Genomic DNA, 19,242 nt, shown 5'->3' with positions numbered 1-19,242 from the left:
GACATTTAGGGTGATAAAAGACAGGAACAATTTGTGGATATCACAGACATGAAGTTGCCATGTTTTTGTTTTTCTAATGTGTCCTTTCTTCCTTATGGGAAGTTTTAAGGATGTGTAATTCATGCAAAAAAGTTGAAATAGGCTTTCGGAGAGAGTGAGAAAGAAAGTAAAATATTTTTCTCATATAAAGGTTTTTTAAATAAATGTTGCCTATTTTACAACAGGACTGTAGCATAGTAACAGTAAGGTCAGTATGGTAACAGTTGCAGGCAGTCATAAGAAAAGTAACGTTCAACCTCTGACCTCCAGAGTCCATGATTAGATGTTCACAGCCAACAGTCTGTGAATTAACCACATCTACTTCAAAGTGCAGAAGGTTTTACTCACTTCTGTCAAAGTTTCTCATTGAAATGCCGAGGAGAACAAAAACCCCGATTTCCACCAGGCCGAATCCGATCACAATCACAGACGACAGCACAATATGACGGCCTGAGAACACACAAGGCTGTTTACTACTAATTGCGTCCTTCTGTGTTCTCCTAATCAACTTCTCAATATCTTTACTGGCCAATCGCACATTCTGACCACTGACTTTATGTTTATTTGGGTAATTTAAATGTTATATAGAGTTAATTACAGGTAGACACTCACTGACCACTGACTTTATGTTTATTTGGGTTTATTCTAATGTTATATAGAGTTAATTACAGGTAGACACTCTCACTGACCACTGACTTTATGTTTATTTGGGTTTATTCTAATGTTATATAGAGTTAATTACATATAGACACACTTGGTACTGAGATACACAGTGTTATCAAAAGGTTTTAAAAGTGTATAAAGAAAATACTTACATTCAAAGGGTTTATTTTGGAAGCCGTGTGTTTGCAGCGAGAGGACCATCATGATTAGCATGATAATGGGTGGTAAAATTGAAGGTATCTGTATGCTGTCTAAAAAAAAAAGTGTTATATAATATGTATGGATAAATGTTAGAGCACATTAGATGGCAATGTTCACAATTCTGATTGGATTTTTATTTACTGCAACATTACATCAAACATTACATGAAAAAATCAATAATTGTATTTAGTGTAATTTCATTGATTAGCTTAATAAGAAATACTTCATCTTAAAATAAAGAAATACCCAGTACTTACTATCAAAGCCATATTTACTTCTGGCCAGAAATAGACCCAGCAGAGCCCCACTGCACAGCTCCAGACCTACAGCTGAATGCATCTGGAGAGCATTAGCAGCTACAACATAAGGATGGTGGTGTTACACAGGCACTATGTTTCTCAGTACTGTCCGCTACATTTAAAAATAAACTTTAGATTTCTGTTCAGAAAATTAGAACATCTGTAGGAACAACTGAAGACTCACCAAAAACAACAGAACTGATCAGACACACCACAGCTAAACCTGCCAGCACTGTTATTACATGTTCAGATGCTGCCTGTGCCCATCGAGCGTTCTTCAACAGCACTAAATAAAATTAACAGACCTTTACAATTAATTTGATATAAAAATATAAAATTAAGTAAACATGTATAAATATACAGTTACATTTAAAATGATTCAACCCCCAATGCAAATAAGCTAAATGTCAGCTGTTTGTCATAAACCAATCATACAAGACTAATTTAATCTCAACACAGCTAACAGGACAAGTGTTTTCTCTCCAAATTCATCACAATACCCCTCTTACTGATGCCTGCAGCCTCAGAATAATTAACCCCATCATGACACCCCATTGCCACGAGAGGAGCGAACGCGCTGGACCTTGTTTACACAAACATCCCCAGCGCGTACCGGGCGGAGCCCCGCCCCCACCTCGCGTTCTCGGACCACATGTCTGTGTATCTGACTCCAGCTTACACACCCCTCATCAGACGCTCCAGACCAGTTCAGAAGCAGGTGAAAACCTGGCCGGCAGGAGCCATCTCTGCCCTTCAGGACTGTTTTGAGTGCACTGCATGGGACATGTTTAGGGAGGCTGCGACAGAAGGCGACTCTGTTAACTTGGAGGAGTACACAGCATCAGTCACTGGCTACATCAGTAAGTGTATTGATGATGTCACTGTCTCCAAGACCATCACCACACGCCCAAATCAGAAGCCGTGGATGACTCCTGAGGTGCGTGCGCTACTGAGGACCCGCGACTCTGCCTTCAGAGTGGGTGACAAGGCGGCCCTGAGGAAAGCAAAAGCCAAATTGTCACGAGCCATCCGAGAGGCAAAGCACACACACGCCCAGAGAATCCACAGCCACTTCAAGGACACTGGTGACACACGGCGCATGTGGCAGGGAATCCAGGAAATCACAAACTACAGGACAATGCCACCGTCCTGTGACAGTGATGCCTTCCTCCCCGATGCCCTGAACGACTTTTATGCACGGTTTGAGGCACAGAACAACACGTTGGTGAGAAAGACCACACCCAAGCCGGACAAGCAGGTGTTATGCCTGACTGCAGTGGACATGAGGAAAACTCTGCGCAGAGTCAACCCACGGAAAGCTGCAGGACCAGACAACATCCCCGGCAGAGTGCTCAGAGAGTGTGCAGACCAGTTGACAGATGTTCTCACGGACATCTTCAACGTCTCCCTGCGCAGCTCCACTGTCCCAACGTGCCTCAAGACCACCACCATCGTCCCCGTGCCGAAGAAGTCCACGGTGTCCTGCCTCAATGACTACCGTCCCGTAGCTCTCACGCCCATCATCATGAAGTGCTTCGAGAGGTTAGTCATGAGGAACATCAAGAACCAACTGCCCTCTTCATTGGACCCCCTGCAATTTGCATATCGTCCCAACCGCTCCACGGACGATGCCATCACCACCACCCTTCATCTCTCCCTTACCCACCTGGAGAAGAAGGACACCTACGTCAGAATGCTGTTCATAGACTTCAGTTCAGCATTCAACACCATCATCCCACAGAACCTCACCAGGAAGTTAAGCCTGCTGGGCCTCAACACCCCCCTCTGCAACTGGATCCTGGACTTCCTGACAGGAAGGCCCCAGTTAGTCCGGTTCGGGGACAGCAGCTCCAGCACCATCACCATGAACACTGGGGCACCTCAGGGCAGTGTACTGAGTCCTCTGCTGTTCACCCTGCTGACTCATGACTGTGTTGCGAAACACAGTTCTAACAGCATCATAAAGTTCGCCGATGATACAACTGTGCTGGGTCTCATCAGCAAAGGCGACGAGTCAGCATACAGAGAGGAGGTGTAGCAGCTGACAGACTGGTGTACAGTCAACAACCTTCACTGGAATGTAGAGAAGACCAAGGAAATGGTTGTTGACTTCAGGAAATCAAGACCGGACCACTCTCCGCTTAACATCAACGGCTCCTCTGTGGAGATCGTTAAGAGCACCAAGTTCCTTGGTGTCCACCTAGCGGAGAACCCCAGGAACCCTGGTCCCTGAACACCAGCTCTACAGCCAAGAAAGCCCAACAGCGTCTCTACTTCCTCCGGAAGCTGAGAAAGGCCCGTCTCCCTCCACCCATCCTCACCCTCTTCTATAGGGGAACCATAGAGAGCATCCTAAGCAGCTGCATCACTGCCTGGTTTGGGACCTGCACAGCCTCTGACCGCAAGTCCCTCCAACGCATTGTGAGGACAGCTGAGAAGATCATCGGAGTCTCTCTCCCCTCCGTCATGGACATTTACACCACCCGCTGCATCCGCAAAGCAACCAGCATTGTGGATGACTCCACCCACCCTTCACACAGACTGTTCTCCCTCCTGCCATCAGGAAGAAGGTACCGCAGCATCCGGTCCAACACGACCAGACTCTGCAACAGCTTCTTCCCCCAAGCCATCAGACTCCTCAACACAACTCAACTTCTGAACTGATATCTTTCTGGTACATGTACACTCTCCCTCTCTCTCTCTTTCCAACCATTTACCCCAGATAACATGGGAAGCATTTTTTGCACAAGCATTTGCACTAATAACTTTACGACCTCACTGGACTCTATTTATTGCACATTGCACAACTTGCACACTACCATCATTATTTATTATCCTCTGTCTGTACTGTGTTGTGTTGTCTGTCCGCACTTGTTTGTTTGTGTTGCACTTGTGTCTTGTATGCACTGTCTATGTTGCACCATGGTCCTGGAGGAACGTTGTTTCGTTTCACTGTGTACTCTGTATGTAGTTGAAATGACAATAAACCCACTTGACTTGACTTGACAGGCGTCTTCAGCACTTAGCAGAGAACCCTTCTGCTGGTCTGACCTGCTGTGATGCAGAGACCGAAACCTGTCTGAGGAACCAAAGCCCATTCCTCATGAGCAGTGGCCTCCAGTTCACTAATATCCAAGCTTTAACTTCCTTAAAGATGACATGATTTTTTTTCTCCTGGGATTTCCTGATACTTGATTGAACCCATCTTACCTTTCACAGGCTGCAGGTTTCCAGAGCCAGATATGGAGGAAGCAAAGCAGCCCCAGAGCATCACTGATATACCACCATGCTTCTTCTGAATCCTTCTCCTTGTTTGTGAAGTTCTCTGAACAACTCCCGGACAACTCTCTGGCCAAGCTCACTTGATGCAACTAATAAAGTCATTGATTTGCCTGATTTGTAATCGTGTGTGTTATGAGGGATTCTGTTCAGTGGGTGAATAATTCTGATACTGCAGTCGTCAGTAAGAGTGGTATAGTGTGTGTGAATGTGTTGTGTTAAGATATTTAAATTAGTCTTGTTTAATTGGTTTATTGCAAACAGGTGAAAGTTTCTACATTTTGCTAATAAACCTAATTTACAGTCTGGGTGAATACTTCTGTGTATATATTTGGTTGATTATCATATTTTATTGATATGTAATGCAATTTGCAGCCATTAAAGAATAATTACTAAGTTATAGATTGATAACTTTTCATATATGTTCAGTGTCTTGTGGCGTGGCGCGCAGGACTTCATGAGGCGGAATGGTGTTTCGTCTCAGTGTGTGTTTACACGGACTCTTTAGGTTCACGGACTGTGTTTTCTCCAGGACTCTTATGTTGACGTGCTGGTTGGTTTCTGCCTTCACAGTTTTGTTCCTGTTCGTGCTCGCGCCTCGTTAATTTGCATCACCTGTGGGCTGTGGTTCTCTCCCAGGCACGGCCTGTTGGGTTTGGTTGGCTCTTTCTCTAGCTCAGACCTCTCCCTGGCTTGCCAGCCTAGCCCTTGTCTCGAGTCAGCCCCAGGTGTGCTCTTTGATTTGTCCAGTTCAGTTGTCACTGTTATTGTTTTGTTCACGATTATCCCTGGTTAAATCCTGCTTCTGTTCTGCCCTGTTTATTTTGTAAATAAACTCTCTTGCTTTGGTCCATCCCCTGCGATTATTCACCCTCTTTGAGTCAGTCCCAGCGGATCAAGACATTCAGCAAGACAACAGGTAACATAACTAAATGAAAAATGTTTTTTTTAAATGAATCTAAATCCAGTTAAACATCAATTTCTCTAACTGAAAATTAGGAATTTTCAGATTAGGGTTAGGGTTAGAGCTGAAAAAGACAATTAGAACAATAATAATTAGACATGATGATGATGATAATAATGATGATGATGATAATAATAGTAATAATATGATGAAGAAGGAACTTTATTTTATAGCTATACAACTTTATAAACAGCACCTCCTGGTAGACTAACCTCAAAATAATGGTATTACAGCGTCACTTACCTGAGCATGCAGCGAGTGCTATGAGGGAGTAATAAACTGGAACAACCAGAGTTTTCACTGCTTTCTCTGAGAGCTCTGTCAATCACATTAATGTAGAGTGTTTTTACTGTTCTTTTACAGTTCAGTACAAACTGTTCTCTTTATACACTATATCACAGCTCGTAAAGCTGGGATCATGGCTTAGGGTCAGCTATGCTACAGCTGGAATCAGAATCAGAATCAGAATCTCTTTATTTCACCAAGTATGTTACCCATACAAGGAATTTGTCTTGGTGAGAGCAACACGCATGACAAGTAACAAAGAAACACAGAACACAGTCTTAAACTAAAGGAAAATGACACTAAACAATAAATAGGGTAGGGGATAAATTAAAAAAAGTAGAAAGTACTAAAGGTAATAAAGGTAATAAAGAGCTGAAAAATATATTTACAGAAAAGAAAAGGACATGGGGCATGGAGAGTTTAGGGTTAAGCCACGCCCAACAGCGGCAGTTTAGGGGAGCCAGGTATTGAACTCACAACCCTGTGATTAATAACCCAGCGCTGTAACTACTGAGACAAAACTGCCCTGTTTCACAAACCAGGCAGCACCTCTAAAGTGAAGGCATACTAAGCTCCTCCCTAGGATGCATGTAAAACAAAATGGTTTCTTGGACAATGTGTGCATGCATGTTTAGAATCTTTGTGGTTTAGTTCTAAGACCACCCACGTCATGTTAAGGTTCTATAAACAACCTTTAAATTGTTGCAGTGCTTTTGCATTATGTGAGGATCCTGGGTATTACATCCACACATCATTTACAACAATGATATATATATTTTTTTTTTTTTTAAACTAAAAACAGGGTCGACATTGAAGACGACTCGTGCATCATTCTGGATCAGTTGCAGGGGTCTGATGATGCGCAGAGGGAGACCAGCCAGAAGAGAGCTGCAGTGGTCAAGGCTGGAAGTGACGAGAGACGAGAGGGTGGAATTCTCCGGATGTTGTACAGGAGAAATCTGCAGGACCGAGTTACGTTTGCAACATGACTTGAGAATGATAACTGATCATCCATGACTACTAAATAACTGGAAACTAAATAAAACAGAAACCAAACAAGCACTAAGATTACCAAATCTAACAAACAGGCCATGTCAACAAACCGTAAAACCACATGAACATGCACAAGACCAGACAAGGGAAGGTTGAAACAAAGGGGTGCTAATACACAGGGACACACAAGGAACACCTGGGACTAACAAGGGGGCGTGGCTAGTGAGGAGACACAGGTGGGAACACTGACCAACAGGCGGGGCTGGGATGGACAAACAGAGCCATGTGATTAGGGGCACATGGTGAAACAAAACGAAGGGACAGGCGTGACAAGGACAGACAGGAACAGAGGCACATGCGTGTGTAACGGTGGTTTTACGTGTATTGTACTACTGCGCATGTGCGCCAGAGTTGTGCCTCTCTATGAAGACGGTGAGTTAGCTGTAGCATGGCCTCCGGTCTGATGTACCTACTCTAAGCTATCTGGACAGTAATGGGGAGATGCGTTGGTGCTTATGTACTATTAAACCCGTCTTCTACCCCGCATGGAGTGTGTCCTGTGTGTGTGCCTCGAGGGAAGCCAGGATTAAGTGTATTTTCTCTGCTAGCTCCTCCACCACCCGCGTTTTCACCCATTACAAGTGGCGCCCGAACAGGGACCCCAAAGTACCTGATTTCAGACAGGGGTACACCGTTCATGAGTGAGCTTTTCAATCAAATGCTGAAAATTGTGGGTTCTGAGCATCGTCTTACCACAGCTTACCACCCCCAGACGAATGCGACAGAGAGAGTGAATCGCACCCTCAAAACAGCAATTCGTGCATATGTCGGGGATAAACATAACACCTGGGACAAGTATATCCCACAAATTTGCTTTGCACTCAGAACAGCCCCTCACGAAAGTACGGGTTTCAGCCCAGCGAAAATGCTCTATGGGAGAGAACTTGCCACCCCGGTAGACTTACTGACCCAACCGTCCACTGATGGGACAGACGACCCTTTCTTGACCCCGCCACAAACCCTTGAACAGTCTATGCAAGAGACTCATGATCATGCTCGAGCAGCACTTCAGACTAGTCACAAACGTAAAAAGCACTATTATGACTTAAAACGTCGACCTGTCACCTATCAGCTCGGAGATCTGGTCCGCCTTAAGACTCATCCCCGCTCTGACGCTGTAGCAAACTTGACTGCAAAGCTAGCATGCGTTTATGCTGGACCTTACCGCGTTGTCCAAAAGCTGTCTGAGGTCAACTACCGTCTAGCCAATACGGATGGCACAGATGTGGGTGTTGTACACGTTGCTAACCTCCAGCCTTTCCACACGTGGACCACAGCAGAGTCACAGAATAAACGGCGGCGCAGCCCAAGCCGTTCCAGACAGCACGGGTCTTACAGTGCAGTCGATGAGAGTCCTGATATGCCAAATGGGAATCTGGATGGTGATAGCAGCTCAGAGGACGAGTGTTCAGCACCTGACGAGGCTGTAGGAGAGGAGCCTACGCTCGAAAGTCAAATAATCAGTCCTGAGTCTGGCCTTGTTGACTTGTCACAGCCCTTAGCTGACATGTTTGACGGTGACACTGACGTCCCACTTGCTTCAAATTATGATTTGAGGAGTAGGGCAGACACTGCTCCTATGCTTGAGGCAGACATTGACTTTACTACAGGCCAAGACCCTGACAGTAGTGCTGCTGACAGTCCTACACACTTAAGTGACCCATCTGACTTTCCACAAACTAACACGTACAATCTCAGGCCTAGAGTTCATCCTAGAGTTACCACTGACTGGAGTTCTAATAGATGGACAAATAGCTATCATACTGAGAGACTGAACCAGGTTTGAAACCTAGGTAGCGCTGGTTAAGTGCAAATGTTTTGTTTTTGTAAAAGTTTTACAGACCCGTTTCGGTGATTTGAAGAGCACGTTTTATTTCTATACTGTACACAAACAAAAGAAATGTAAATGAGTTGTAAAAAAAAAAAAAAGGGGGAGAATGAACTGTTCGTTGTTTTTATATTGAAAGTGTAAGAAAAAAAAAAACAAGGGGAAAAGATAAATGTTTATTGTTGGAAGGTTCTGTGTTTAAGCTAGTGTTTATATAAAAGAGAAAATGCGGGTCTTGAAAAGAATTGTTTAATATGCATATGTGCTTTTGTATTTTGTTTTATATGGATGTATCTTTTATTCCTTTTCTTATATATGTACTATGCCCAACTGAAATGCCAGGTATGGCCGCTAATGTGTTGACCTTTTTATAGCTTGTTGGCTGGGGTCAGCCTTTTTTTGTTGGGGGGGAATCTGTAACGGTGGTTTTACGTGTATTGTACTACTGCGCATGTGCGCCAGAGTTGTGCCTCTCTATGAAGACGGTGAGTTAGCTGTAGCATGGCCTCCGGTCTGATGTACCTACTCTAAGCTATCTGGACAGTAATGGGGAGATGCGTTGGTGCTTATGTACTATTAAACCCGTCTTCTACCCCGCATGGAGTGTGTCCTGTGTGTGTGCCTCGAGGGAAGCCAGGATTAAGTGTATTTTCTCTGCTAGCTCCTCCACCACCCGCGTTTTCACCCATTACACGTGACATAGACTTAATGTTAGACTTGACTGATACTTCCATTATTCCTGGTCCAGCAGCTAAAAATCTTGGCATATTCAATGTATCATTTGAGCAACATATATCCAGTAGTAGGACAGTGTTTCTACATCTTAGGAACATCACCAAACTAAGATACTCCTTATCTCTACAGGATACAGAAAAGTTAGTACATGCTTTTATTACCTCAAGGCTAGATTACTGTAATGCACTACTGTCAGGTTGTTCCAGCAGGAACCTCAATAAACTTCAACTAGTTCATACTTACTAAACCTAGAACTGCCACTATTAATATTACTACTATTAACCATTCCTCTCATTACTCTGACCATCACTGCTATGACTATATTAAGTTCTACTACATCATGATTATTATAGACATATTAAGATTATGTTGCACACCAGGGCAGTAGAACAGTCTTATGTGGTGGTTCGGTGACTTATCAATAATTTATAAATGGTTCTGATCAGAGGAGGATGGATCGGGTCCTCCCTTGTGAGTTTTGGTTCCTCACAAGGTTTCTTCATCCAGCTCTGAGGGAGGTTATCCTGCAATGTGGTCTTCAGCTGCTCACTGGGGGTCTTAGGTTTTCATGTATTCTTATGTTTTTGTGGTTCTTCTATGGAATCCTTCAAAGAACATTTCTCTTTTTCTCCCAGTTAAATTCAGTACTGATTACAACATCTAAAGCCCTACATGGCCTCGCTCCTGAGTACCTGCGGGATCTTATTACTGATTATGAACCATTAAGATTACTTAGATCTCAGTCTGCTGCTTCTCACTCGTTCCCAGAATTCAGAAAACTTCAGCAGGGGGAGGAGCCCCTTTTTCTTAAAGCAGGGGGGTGCAAGCGTCGGGCTGCACGCGCCTGTGTTGACAATTCACTGCCAAGATAGCATCGAACGCCTGACTGTTGACGTCTGCCTAGGTTGTTTTCAGTCAGTGGCGCTTGCGTATTTTTTGTCGCTTAGATAGCAATATTTGACCTGAACTTACCTCATTTTGAGACCACTACACCCATTGTCGCTTAGATATTCTCAAACACCATTAGCATAGCAATGAGCATCACCACACACTTTGCGCAGGGTGTAAGATAGACCCTCTGAAGTCAAAACAGACCAAAAGACGACCACCACTGGGCAAAGACTTACTTGGAAACCTCCTGAGGTAAGGAGAGGTCTTCACCAGCATGAGGGGCCGTATGATGCTGACCACTGAACAGGTCACAATCTCAGCTAGAGTCCCTGCATGTAAAAAATACACCAAACCTAAATACCCTGGACTGAAGACTAGGACTAAAATTTGCTGTTTCTGTTAGAAATAAAGATCACTGTGACCGTACCTTCCGTTGACCAGGCGATGAAAGCAGCACACATCAGAATATTGGGGCAGATGATGAGGGACGCGTGCAGCTTCACCACTCCTCCACTTGAGTCTGAAAAACACAGCAGACTCCACAGTCACACCGGCACGGATACAGGCTGGGATTATAGTACAGATACAGAGTCAGAAAATACCTTCCTTTCTCTGGAGGATGAAGATGAGAACACCAAGTCCTACTGAAATCAGCACCACACAAAAGCACAGCACTAATATCCATATATGGAACCCAGAGAAACCTGCAGAACACACAGAAATACAGGACCGTGTGCAGTAAGGGTGTTGTGGTTGAACATCTTAAAGGAAAGTTAAACTGTGGTTATCCTGACATAGTTCGAACCATGAACCTCAAACTGAAGGCAGGCAATTTGTACCATCGGCCACCAGCAGGGGGACTGGCCAGCACAATAGGAAAGCTGGTGGAGCTGGAGCCCCAGAACCCCCAGCGGTCATTAAAGCTGACTAGACCCACCTGTGTGGCACAGTATATTATATATATTCACTTCAAACATTCACTATTTGTTACACACATGACATAAACCCCCCAAAAAGTAAATTCATTACATAAATGAGCATTTTTCACCCCAACCATAAATACACACTCACTATTTATACATCAAACAACTTAAACACTCAATACACAACACATATAACACCCTATTTAATAGTATATATACTGTTTAATCACACTTAAAGATCCATCATTAAAATGGGTTTAATTAGCACAGCTCTTACAGATGTAACATTTGATTTGTCCTTCATGCACTTCAATCAACAAACACTGCATGAATGGAAAAGTTCTAGAAAGCGAGGGCACTGGAAATAACTACACTTTGAAAAAAAAAGCCCTCATGTTACCTAGTCTCTGTAGAACTACAGTGGTTCTTGCTGATAAGTTCCTTGTGTGGACCTCGCACAGGAACTCTCCTTTATCCTCCAGCCGTACATCCTTCAGCTTCAGAGAGAAGTTTCCTTTGGGGATTTCAGTGATGAAGAACTCTACTCGTCCTCGGTAGTTGTCATGTGACGAGTCTGAGAGAACCTCACTGTCCTGATAGAGCAGGACGAGAATGTCTTGGTCTGTCCTTTTCCAGGACACTTCTTCTATATCGCTAGCTGGATCTCGAGAATCCACCGAGCAGTTCAGGATGACTTCCTCACCCACCATGGCAAAGACAGCACGGTCGGCCCCCTTAATCTCAAGACCCTCTGGAAGAATTCACAAGCAAAAGATGGACAAAGTTGGACGAAGCTGGACACAAAACCTGTGTTGTATTTGCATCAGTAGAAGGATACTGTGGGTCCACCACTGGCATTAAGGTTATGCAGACCATGGTTGTGGGGTATTCTGGGTTCTGGGGGGTTGTATCTGCACTGTGCTTCTATAAATGTGTGCTACATGTTTATTGGTCCTTTAGGTGCCGTTACTGAGGACCCTGTTGTGTCTACTGACTTTGCTCTTTTTGTATGCTGTTTGTATTGGTTAGGCTTAACGAGTCATTACTAAGTGACTCACCTAAATCACGTCAGGTGAGGAATTACTTCATGATAAAAGAATTCCTTGTTTTTCCAACCAACTTTACTTCCTGGTTCCTCTGCACTGATACACAATACTCAGTACAGGACACATGCAGTTCACACTGTCCCACAGCACTGCTTTAATCGTATATATATTAATAAATACTTATAAACAAATAAATATATATTCACTATATAGTGCACTACTTTTGGGTTCCACAAATTTCTAGTGGTGTCCAAAAATGTTGTGCAGAATTTTCAGTGCACAGTAACAATCCCACAATGCACTGCAATACATATAGTACACTAAACAAACATAGACTACCCATAATCCATCACGTCGTTTGGTTTAAATTGTTTATGCAATGCCACAAGCTCCTCTAAGCTGCTGCCAAGACCCAAGAGTGATCATCATACAGTGAAGAGATTTGTAGCTGATTCAGAGCAGAGACGGGTTTGAGCAGATACAGGAATAAAAAAGAGGAAGGTTTTTTGCTGGACAAACTCATGGGATAAAGGGAACAGCTGCTAAAATCCTTTAGGGTCCCTGAAGGTGTGAAAATGACAATGGCAAAGTATATGAGTTTCTGACTGAACATTTTCCTCGATGGTACAAAAAGAAGAACTGTGCCTTCTGTATCTTCATGAATGACAATTCACCTTCTCATGCTGCAAAGAATACCCCTGTGTCATTGGCTGTTGCGAGCTCAAAAGGAGAGAAACTTATGGTGTGCCACCATCCTCCCCTGACCTCAACCCTATTAAGAACCTTTGGAGAATCCTCAAGCAAAAGCTCTGGGAGTTCCCATCACAACAGCAGCTCTGGGAAGCTATTCTGACATCCTGCAAAGAAATTCAAGCAGAAAACTCACAAGTTCAATGGATGCAGGAATTGTGAAGGTGATCTTTGTTAAGAGAGAAGGAGTCCTATGTTAACATTTAACTTGGCCTGTTAGGATGGTTTTGATTGAAATAACTTTTGATTTCAGTAAATGTGGCATAATGCAGCAAATTTAACAAATGAGCATTTTCAGTTCTTTACAACCTAGAAAATGCAAAACTCTGTTGTGAATAATAATTAAAAACATGTGATTTAAAAACAAAAAAAGTACTGTTCTCGTTGGGATGTTTGTTCAATTAAATAAACGGTTAATGACTTGAAAATAATACTGACTCACTTAGGAAAATCCGAGAATTATATAATTTGCATAATAACTTTGTACGCGGTGTAGAATGGGACTCTCTGGCCCTGAGAAACACAAACCTATTATAAGTAGAAAGTCTTCTTCAGTAGACAGTTACTCCAACAACAGGATCAGCTCTAATACCCTTGATTTCGGAAGAAACAATGAATGAGCAGGTGTCTCAATACTTTTGTCCATACAGCTCAACGTTGTGGTTCCTGTGGTTCAGTGTGCAGAGTTTCAGCTGTGAAGGGCTGACTGCCAGAAGGCCATAAAAATAAAAAGAGCCATCGGCTAAAAAACAGGATTCAACAAACTGATTCCTCGTTTTCTTACAATGTCATTTTCACCCTTTTGTCTACCTTTTTTCATTCAGGTAAACAGACATAGCTAAAGAGTCTCTTTGGTAGACTCTTTGTGTTTAGTTTTCTGATGTTCTCTTTTTTAAATTACAGTCGAGGACCTGAAACCATTTACTCACAAATAAGCAGAAACAGGAGATTATTTTTTTCACAATATCACAGTGTGACTGTTCCTTAGAACCAGTCTGAACATGCTGTTACAGGTCTGTCATTTTCTTGCTTTAGGGAACCAGAGCCAGGCTGGTCCGTTCAGCTGTACTATATAAACACTTACCTTCACATCCAATAAACAGAAGAACGAACAAGACAGAAAAAAGCATTTCCCCATAGAATCACAGGACCGATCAAGAGAACAGTAAAATATATGGTTGTTTGATTAAGCATGTAAATACTGTTCAGCATTTGTGGGCGGAGTTAAACTCTGGCTCTCTGGGATTAAAGAGACAGAGCGATTTTCCTCTAAACTAAAAAACAGCTGGTTCCTGTCTTCTCGCTGCTGATGCCCTTGTTCAAATAAAAGAGTATTCATGGGCACCAACTCTCCTGGCTTCTTCAAAACCTGCCCATGCTACAGCAGACAGGGGCGCTGATGTTGAATTTGGTCAGCTTTTTGCCCCCACCCATTTACCCTACAGCAGTTTGGCTCCACCTTCTACCAATTTAACAAACCCTGGCTAACATCTGGGTAAGGAACTTCATGTCTTTGAGTAATGTCCAGGTTCATGATTCCACCCTCAGGCAAACACTGAACAAGAAGGGAGCCAATAGCAGGATAACAAAATAGGAAGGCACTGATCTCCAAAAAGAACAGTGTTTGCTCAGAACCACATGGATGGGTGGCAGCATAATCCTTTGGGGGCGGCTTTGCTGCCTCAGGTCCTGAATGGCTTGTCATTAATGACAGACCTGCGAACGTGTGTGTGAATTAGTACCAGCAGGAGAACATTGGGGTATCTGTCTATGAACCGAGGCTTAGCCATAAGCAAGGAGTCATGCAGCAAGACAACATTCCTAAGCACACAAAGAAGTCTTTAAAGAAATGGTTAAAGAAGGACAATATCAACATTCTGGAATAGCCAAGTCAAAGTCCAGATCTTAACTCAATAGGAGCAGTTTATGCAAGGATGCTACCATCGCCATCAGTCTGAACAGTGTTTTAAGAAGTTATGAGCCAAAACTCCAACCTGTTGTTCAGGATTGTTCAGTTAGTGGAAACTTTTTTACCTGAAGGAAGTACAACACTTCCTCAAAGCAAGGCTTCACACTACACAGATATTTAGGGGTGGATCTTTTTGTTCAGTAAATAAAATATAAAACTTTAAGCTGTACGTTGTTAGATTTGCATGGTATTGAGGAAACTGTAGAGGTTGAGGACTATTGCTATGTAGTCTTATCTCCCTCAGCCCCCTCTTCGGCCTACCGTCGGTGCAGTCCCCTTTTATTCTTTATCTTAGTTCTTTTCTATTATGAAATGACTAAAAATAAACAGGTATTTCTGCCGACAATGAAGTCATGGTGGATCCATTGAGGACGGTGTGTTGCTGAACTGCCGAAGAGTTTGTGTGCTTAAACACATTCAACACACCAATGTTAACACCTCCCCCGTTTAACAAACTACAGGCTGTAACAGCTACCACTGGGGAGATCATACTGCAGTAAGAGCAACCGTACAACCGTCTTTTCAAACTAATGAAAAAGTTAATATAGAGTTCCTACTACAAAGTTATTGCTTTGAATAATGCTGGACTCGTTTGTTTTTTTCAATGGGGATCCATTCTTTTATTTTTGTTGAACATTTCTTGTGTTAATGAAAGCTTATTAGAAAAAGTGCTATAAATGCTCAGATCCAAGGTTTCACAGCAGACCTGGTGCCAGCATGTCTGCCCATCCACATGATATAAGGAGAACAAGAACAAACAAGGTGGACAGGAAGTGGATTATTAAACCCAAACAGTTACCTAGGTTTTTAAAATTTCCATTGAAACCAGCCTTTCACTCCTGTGATGGCTGACTAGTCTTAGTGCACTTGTGTATCTTAAGATCTCGAGAAATCCTGAAGTTCTTCCCACACTCTGAGCAGAAATACGGCTTCTCTCCAGTATGAATTCGCTGATGTTGTCTGAGACTACTTTGTTGATTAAACCTCTTCTCACACTCAGAGCAGTGATACGGCTTCTCTGCAGAGTGAGTGCGCTGGTGTTCTTTGAGATTACCAAGCTGAGTAAAACTCTTCCCACAGTCTGAGCAGTGATAGGGCTTTTCTCCAGTGTGGGTCAGCTGGTGTCTTTGGAGATGACTCTGATGATTGAAACTCTTCCCACAGTCTAAGCAGTGGTATGGTTTCTCCCCTGTGTGAATACGCTGGTGTCGCTGAAGATGATTTTCCTGAGTAAAACTCCAACCACATTCTGAGCAGTGATACGGTTTTTCTCCAGTGTGAATGCGCTGATGTCGTTGGAGATGACTCCAATGATTAAAACTCTTCCCACAGTCTGAGCACTGATATGGCTTGAGTGCTGTGTGACCAAGATGGTGTTTTTGGAGAGTATTCTCCTGAGGAAAACTCAAAAGGGGTCCACAGAAGGGGTGAGATTTTTCCTTATCTGTATGTTGTCCAAGAGATTCTCCCAGGTGCAGAGGACCAGAGGACATTTGTTGAATACTGGAGACTCTGGATTCCATATTGTTGTACTAATTCTCCTCCGGCAGCGTCTTTGTGGAAGTAAATTCAAGCTCTGTGGGAAACTGGATGAATGAAAACGATATTATTCATTTCTGGAAGAAAGAAAACAGAAAAGGACATTTTAAATAACTAAATTAATAATACAATTGTACTGTTCATGACTTTTACTCAATACATCCACAATGCAATCTCTGAGTAATCCTTTCTAAAAGGCTAAATTAGAGGAGTTCGGAAGTGTGGGTTCATGGGTGCTTTACCCATTAAATACAGTGAAAGAAACCCTGCTTACTGACAAATCTTCTCATGAAAGACTGGTTAGTGTGAACATTCAGAAGAAGTGTTACAGAGACGCAAGAAACTGGAGAAGGCCACAAAAGCATTGCTCAAGACCACAGTGTACATCAATCCAGTAAGACAAACAGGAAGTCCAGAAGTGCTGACACTCTAGGATAGGGCTTTAGGATCTGTTAAATTCCATCATTAGAAAAACTGAACAAGTTGTTTCTGGAAGGACATCACAAAGGTCGCTGATGTCCCAAGACCTAGAATGTTCTACAATGTACATTCTACAATTCTAGAATGTAAGGGCAGCAGTCCATGACCTGAAGCTAAAGATATGATAGGTGAAGACAGGTGGCAACAAGGCAACTACTCAAAGATCACATGATGGGGTGGGGGTTGAAAGGTTTTTGCAAGTTTATTTATTAATTATTTATTTTCATATTTTCATTTCATACTATATATATATATATATATATATATATATATATATATATACATACACGTATAGAAAAGAACAATGTTAATGAGATTGCCAGAAACACTTGAATGCAACATTTGATAATTCTGGCTATTGATGAATATATATATATATATATATAATAAACTGGGGGAAATATGGTGGTGAGGTATGATGGTTTATGTTCAGGAACATTACTGCAGTGTTTCTGAACGTTGCAGTGATGAGGCTAAAGATGGCTAAAGATTCACTTACAGTAATCCTAGCTGAGCTGAATGCTGTTACACATCACCCAGTTCTAATGTGAAGCATGTGGATAAAACGTGAAGATCTTGACAGAGTCAGACTAAGGAATGACTTCTTTCTTGGTAAAAATGTATATGTATAAAATGTGCATTGCATTAAGCAGCTGACTGTTACGACGAAGGCTTGTGATCTTACTCGTGTTGTTTCTCCACAAGAAGTTAGGACGTTTTTTCGACCTCTTTACTATTGTAGTACTGATTTCTGCGTTGTCAACAGTTTAAGATCTCATTAAATTAAATATTTAATTAATTAACACATTAAATTAGATGACAGTAATTTTACAAGCAGTTAACGGGATTATGACGGATAACACTTGTTTGAATTTGACGTTGTTAACCCAAGCATAGCTCAAGAGAGGTCTCTCTCTGAAGATCCTTCTCCTGGTCGTGATGCTCTAGATGGTAAATGCTGAAAGACTGCTTTTCCAAACCAATAAGTCACATCTATAACAGGGGCCTACAACTGGGATCTGTCCGATACTGTGCAAAGAGTCTGAAATGATTCCCTTCCGGAAAACACAGAAGACTTCACTGCTCTGATTACTATTAGAACTCCCTCTGCTCGCTAAGACTCTGGAGAAAACAGGTTACACACAAACACAAGGCTACATAACGGCTAACAGATATGGATGATGGGAAGCTGGATGGAGCCTCCTGGGTGCTCTTGGATTTTACTGCAGGTTTGATGTCACTGATTACAGTATTTCTTGATAAGCTCAGATGTCATACAGTTTCACTGTTAGCTCCTGCCTGAATGACATAGAACGCAGTCGGGTTTTAATGTTTGCATTACCGACTACAGAGACACAGAGTCACTGAGTCACAGTCACAGAGTCACAGAGTCACAGTCAGAGTCACTGAGTCACAGAGTCATTGAGAAAGAACACCTCAGAAAGAACACCTCAGCTCGCCTACAGACGGGACAGAAGCGAAGCTGATATCAAACACTAACTGAACTGGGTGTGAAACAGATAATTTCTAGAGCTTGATCCAGCTGTTCGGTCATGAGCTGCTAAAAACCATTTAAACAGAGCAGAGCTGCTGGGGGAGAGTGAGATGGAGAGTGAGGGGGAGAGTGAAATGGAGAGGGGGAGAGTGAGATGGAGAGTGAGGGGGAGGGTGAGATGGAGAGTGAGGGTGAGGGGGAGAGTGAGATGGAGAGTGAGATGGAGAGTGAGGGTGAGAGTGAGATGGAGAGTGAGGGGGAGAGTGAGATGGAGAGTGAGTCTTTTCTTAATAAAAAAGGGAAAAGGAGGGTGGACCCCCTGCAACAGCCCATCTGAGAATAAAGAATAAAAAACAAAAAGTATGAAGGTGCTTCATTTCCCTGATAACTGGGACTGTAACTCATTTATTAAAATATGAGCTGAATTTTACACAGAAATGAGGACCTGTCTGTCTGTCTGTCTGTCTGTCCGTGCAGGTCTGATGAATGAGCAGATGGGACTGAGGTTCAGGTAAACAGAGGGGGTCTGGTCTGGGGGAGGGGGTCTGGTCTGGGGGGAGAGGCTGCAGCCGGACTTGCTGCAGTTTGGGGTTTTATAGCCCTGGTTGTTCTTCAGCGTCAGATCGCGAGCCCGCAGTGTGTGGAACCGCAGTGTAAGCTGTTATCTAGAACCTGGAACCTTTTATGAAGCGGGTAATAATAAAAGCCGTGAATCGTGTGAACACAGCCGCTCCTACCTTCAACACCTCCACCGCTCCTCTCCTCCCTCTGCAGCTCCGCTCCGCCATGCGTCACCACAGCGC

At 43.0% G+C, this 19,242-nt stretch overlaps 2 protein-coding genes across 5 annotated transcripts in view; both read right to left on the bottom strand.

Annotated features, from left to right (window-relative positions):
* LOC140555024 (uncharacterized) overlaps positions 1-11,897 on the bottom strand; it is a 25,337-nt gene extending 13,440 nt beyond the window's left edge. Inside the window, exons 1-4 of one of the 2 annotated variants that reach the window (XM_072678628.1) lie at positions 11,561-11,897; positions 10,840-10,941; positions 10,665-10,757; positions 10,474-10,566 (exon numbers count right to left, since the gene is read on the bottom strand). In XM_072678628.1, coding sequence (XP_072534729.1) covers positions 10,474-10,566; positions 10,665-10,757; positions 10,840-10,941; positions 11,561-11,870 — 598 coding nt within the window. In that variant the 5' untranslated portion in view covers positions 11,871-11,897. Of the gene's footprint in view, positions 1-387; positions 490-854; positions 954-1,160; positions 2,155-10,473; positions 10,567-10,664; positions 10,758-10,839; positions 10,942-11,560 lie in introns of those variants that run through there. The other variant, XM_072678629.1, reaches the window with a different exon arrangement.
* On the bottom strand, positions 11,889-19,242 carry LOC140555025 (uncharacterized). 3 transcript variants are annotated; one of them, XM_072678631.1, is made up of 3 exons: positions 19,177-19,242; positions 15,725-16,541; positions 11,889-11,911 (listed from the first exon to the last, which is right to left on the bottom strand). In XM_072678631.1, the coding sequence occupies exon 2, from the start codon at positions 16,446-16,448 to the stop codon at positions 15,759-15,761; it is 690 nt and encodes a 229-aa protein (XP_072534732.1). In that variant the 5' UTR covers positions 16,449-16,541; positions 19,177-19,242; the 3' UTR covers positions 11,889-11,911; positions 15,725-15,758. The 3 variants fall into 3 exon arrangements, with proteins under 3 accessions (XP_072534732.1, XP_072534731.1, XP_072534733.1); XM_072678630.1 differs by lacking the exon at positions 11,889-11,911 and having other exon boundaries at positions 15,515-16,541; XM_072678632.1 differs by lacking the exon at positions 11,889-11,911 and having other exon boundaries at positions 15,515-16,511; positions 19,177-19,216.

This window comes from Salminus brasiliensis, chromosome 4 (assembly GCF_030463535.1).
Source record: "Salminus brasiliensis chromosome 4, fSalBra1.hap2, whole genome shotgun sequence".
In the NCBI taxonomy this organism is placed as follows: domain Eukaryota; kingdom Metazoa; phylum Chordata; class Actinopteri; order Characiformes; family Bryconidae; genus Salminus; species Salminus brasiliensis.
This window is presented reverse-complemented; position numbering and strand designations above follow the sequence as displayed.

Bases quoted from the DNA above. Each gene is read 5' to 3' on its own strand.
- LOC140555025 (XM_072678631.1), bottom strand. From the start codon at position 16,448: ATGGAATCCAGAGTCTCCAGTATTCAACAAATGTCCTCTGGTCCTCTG.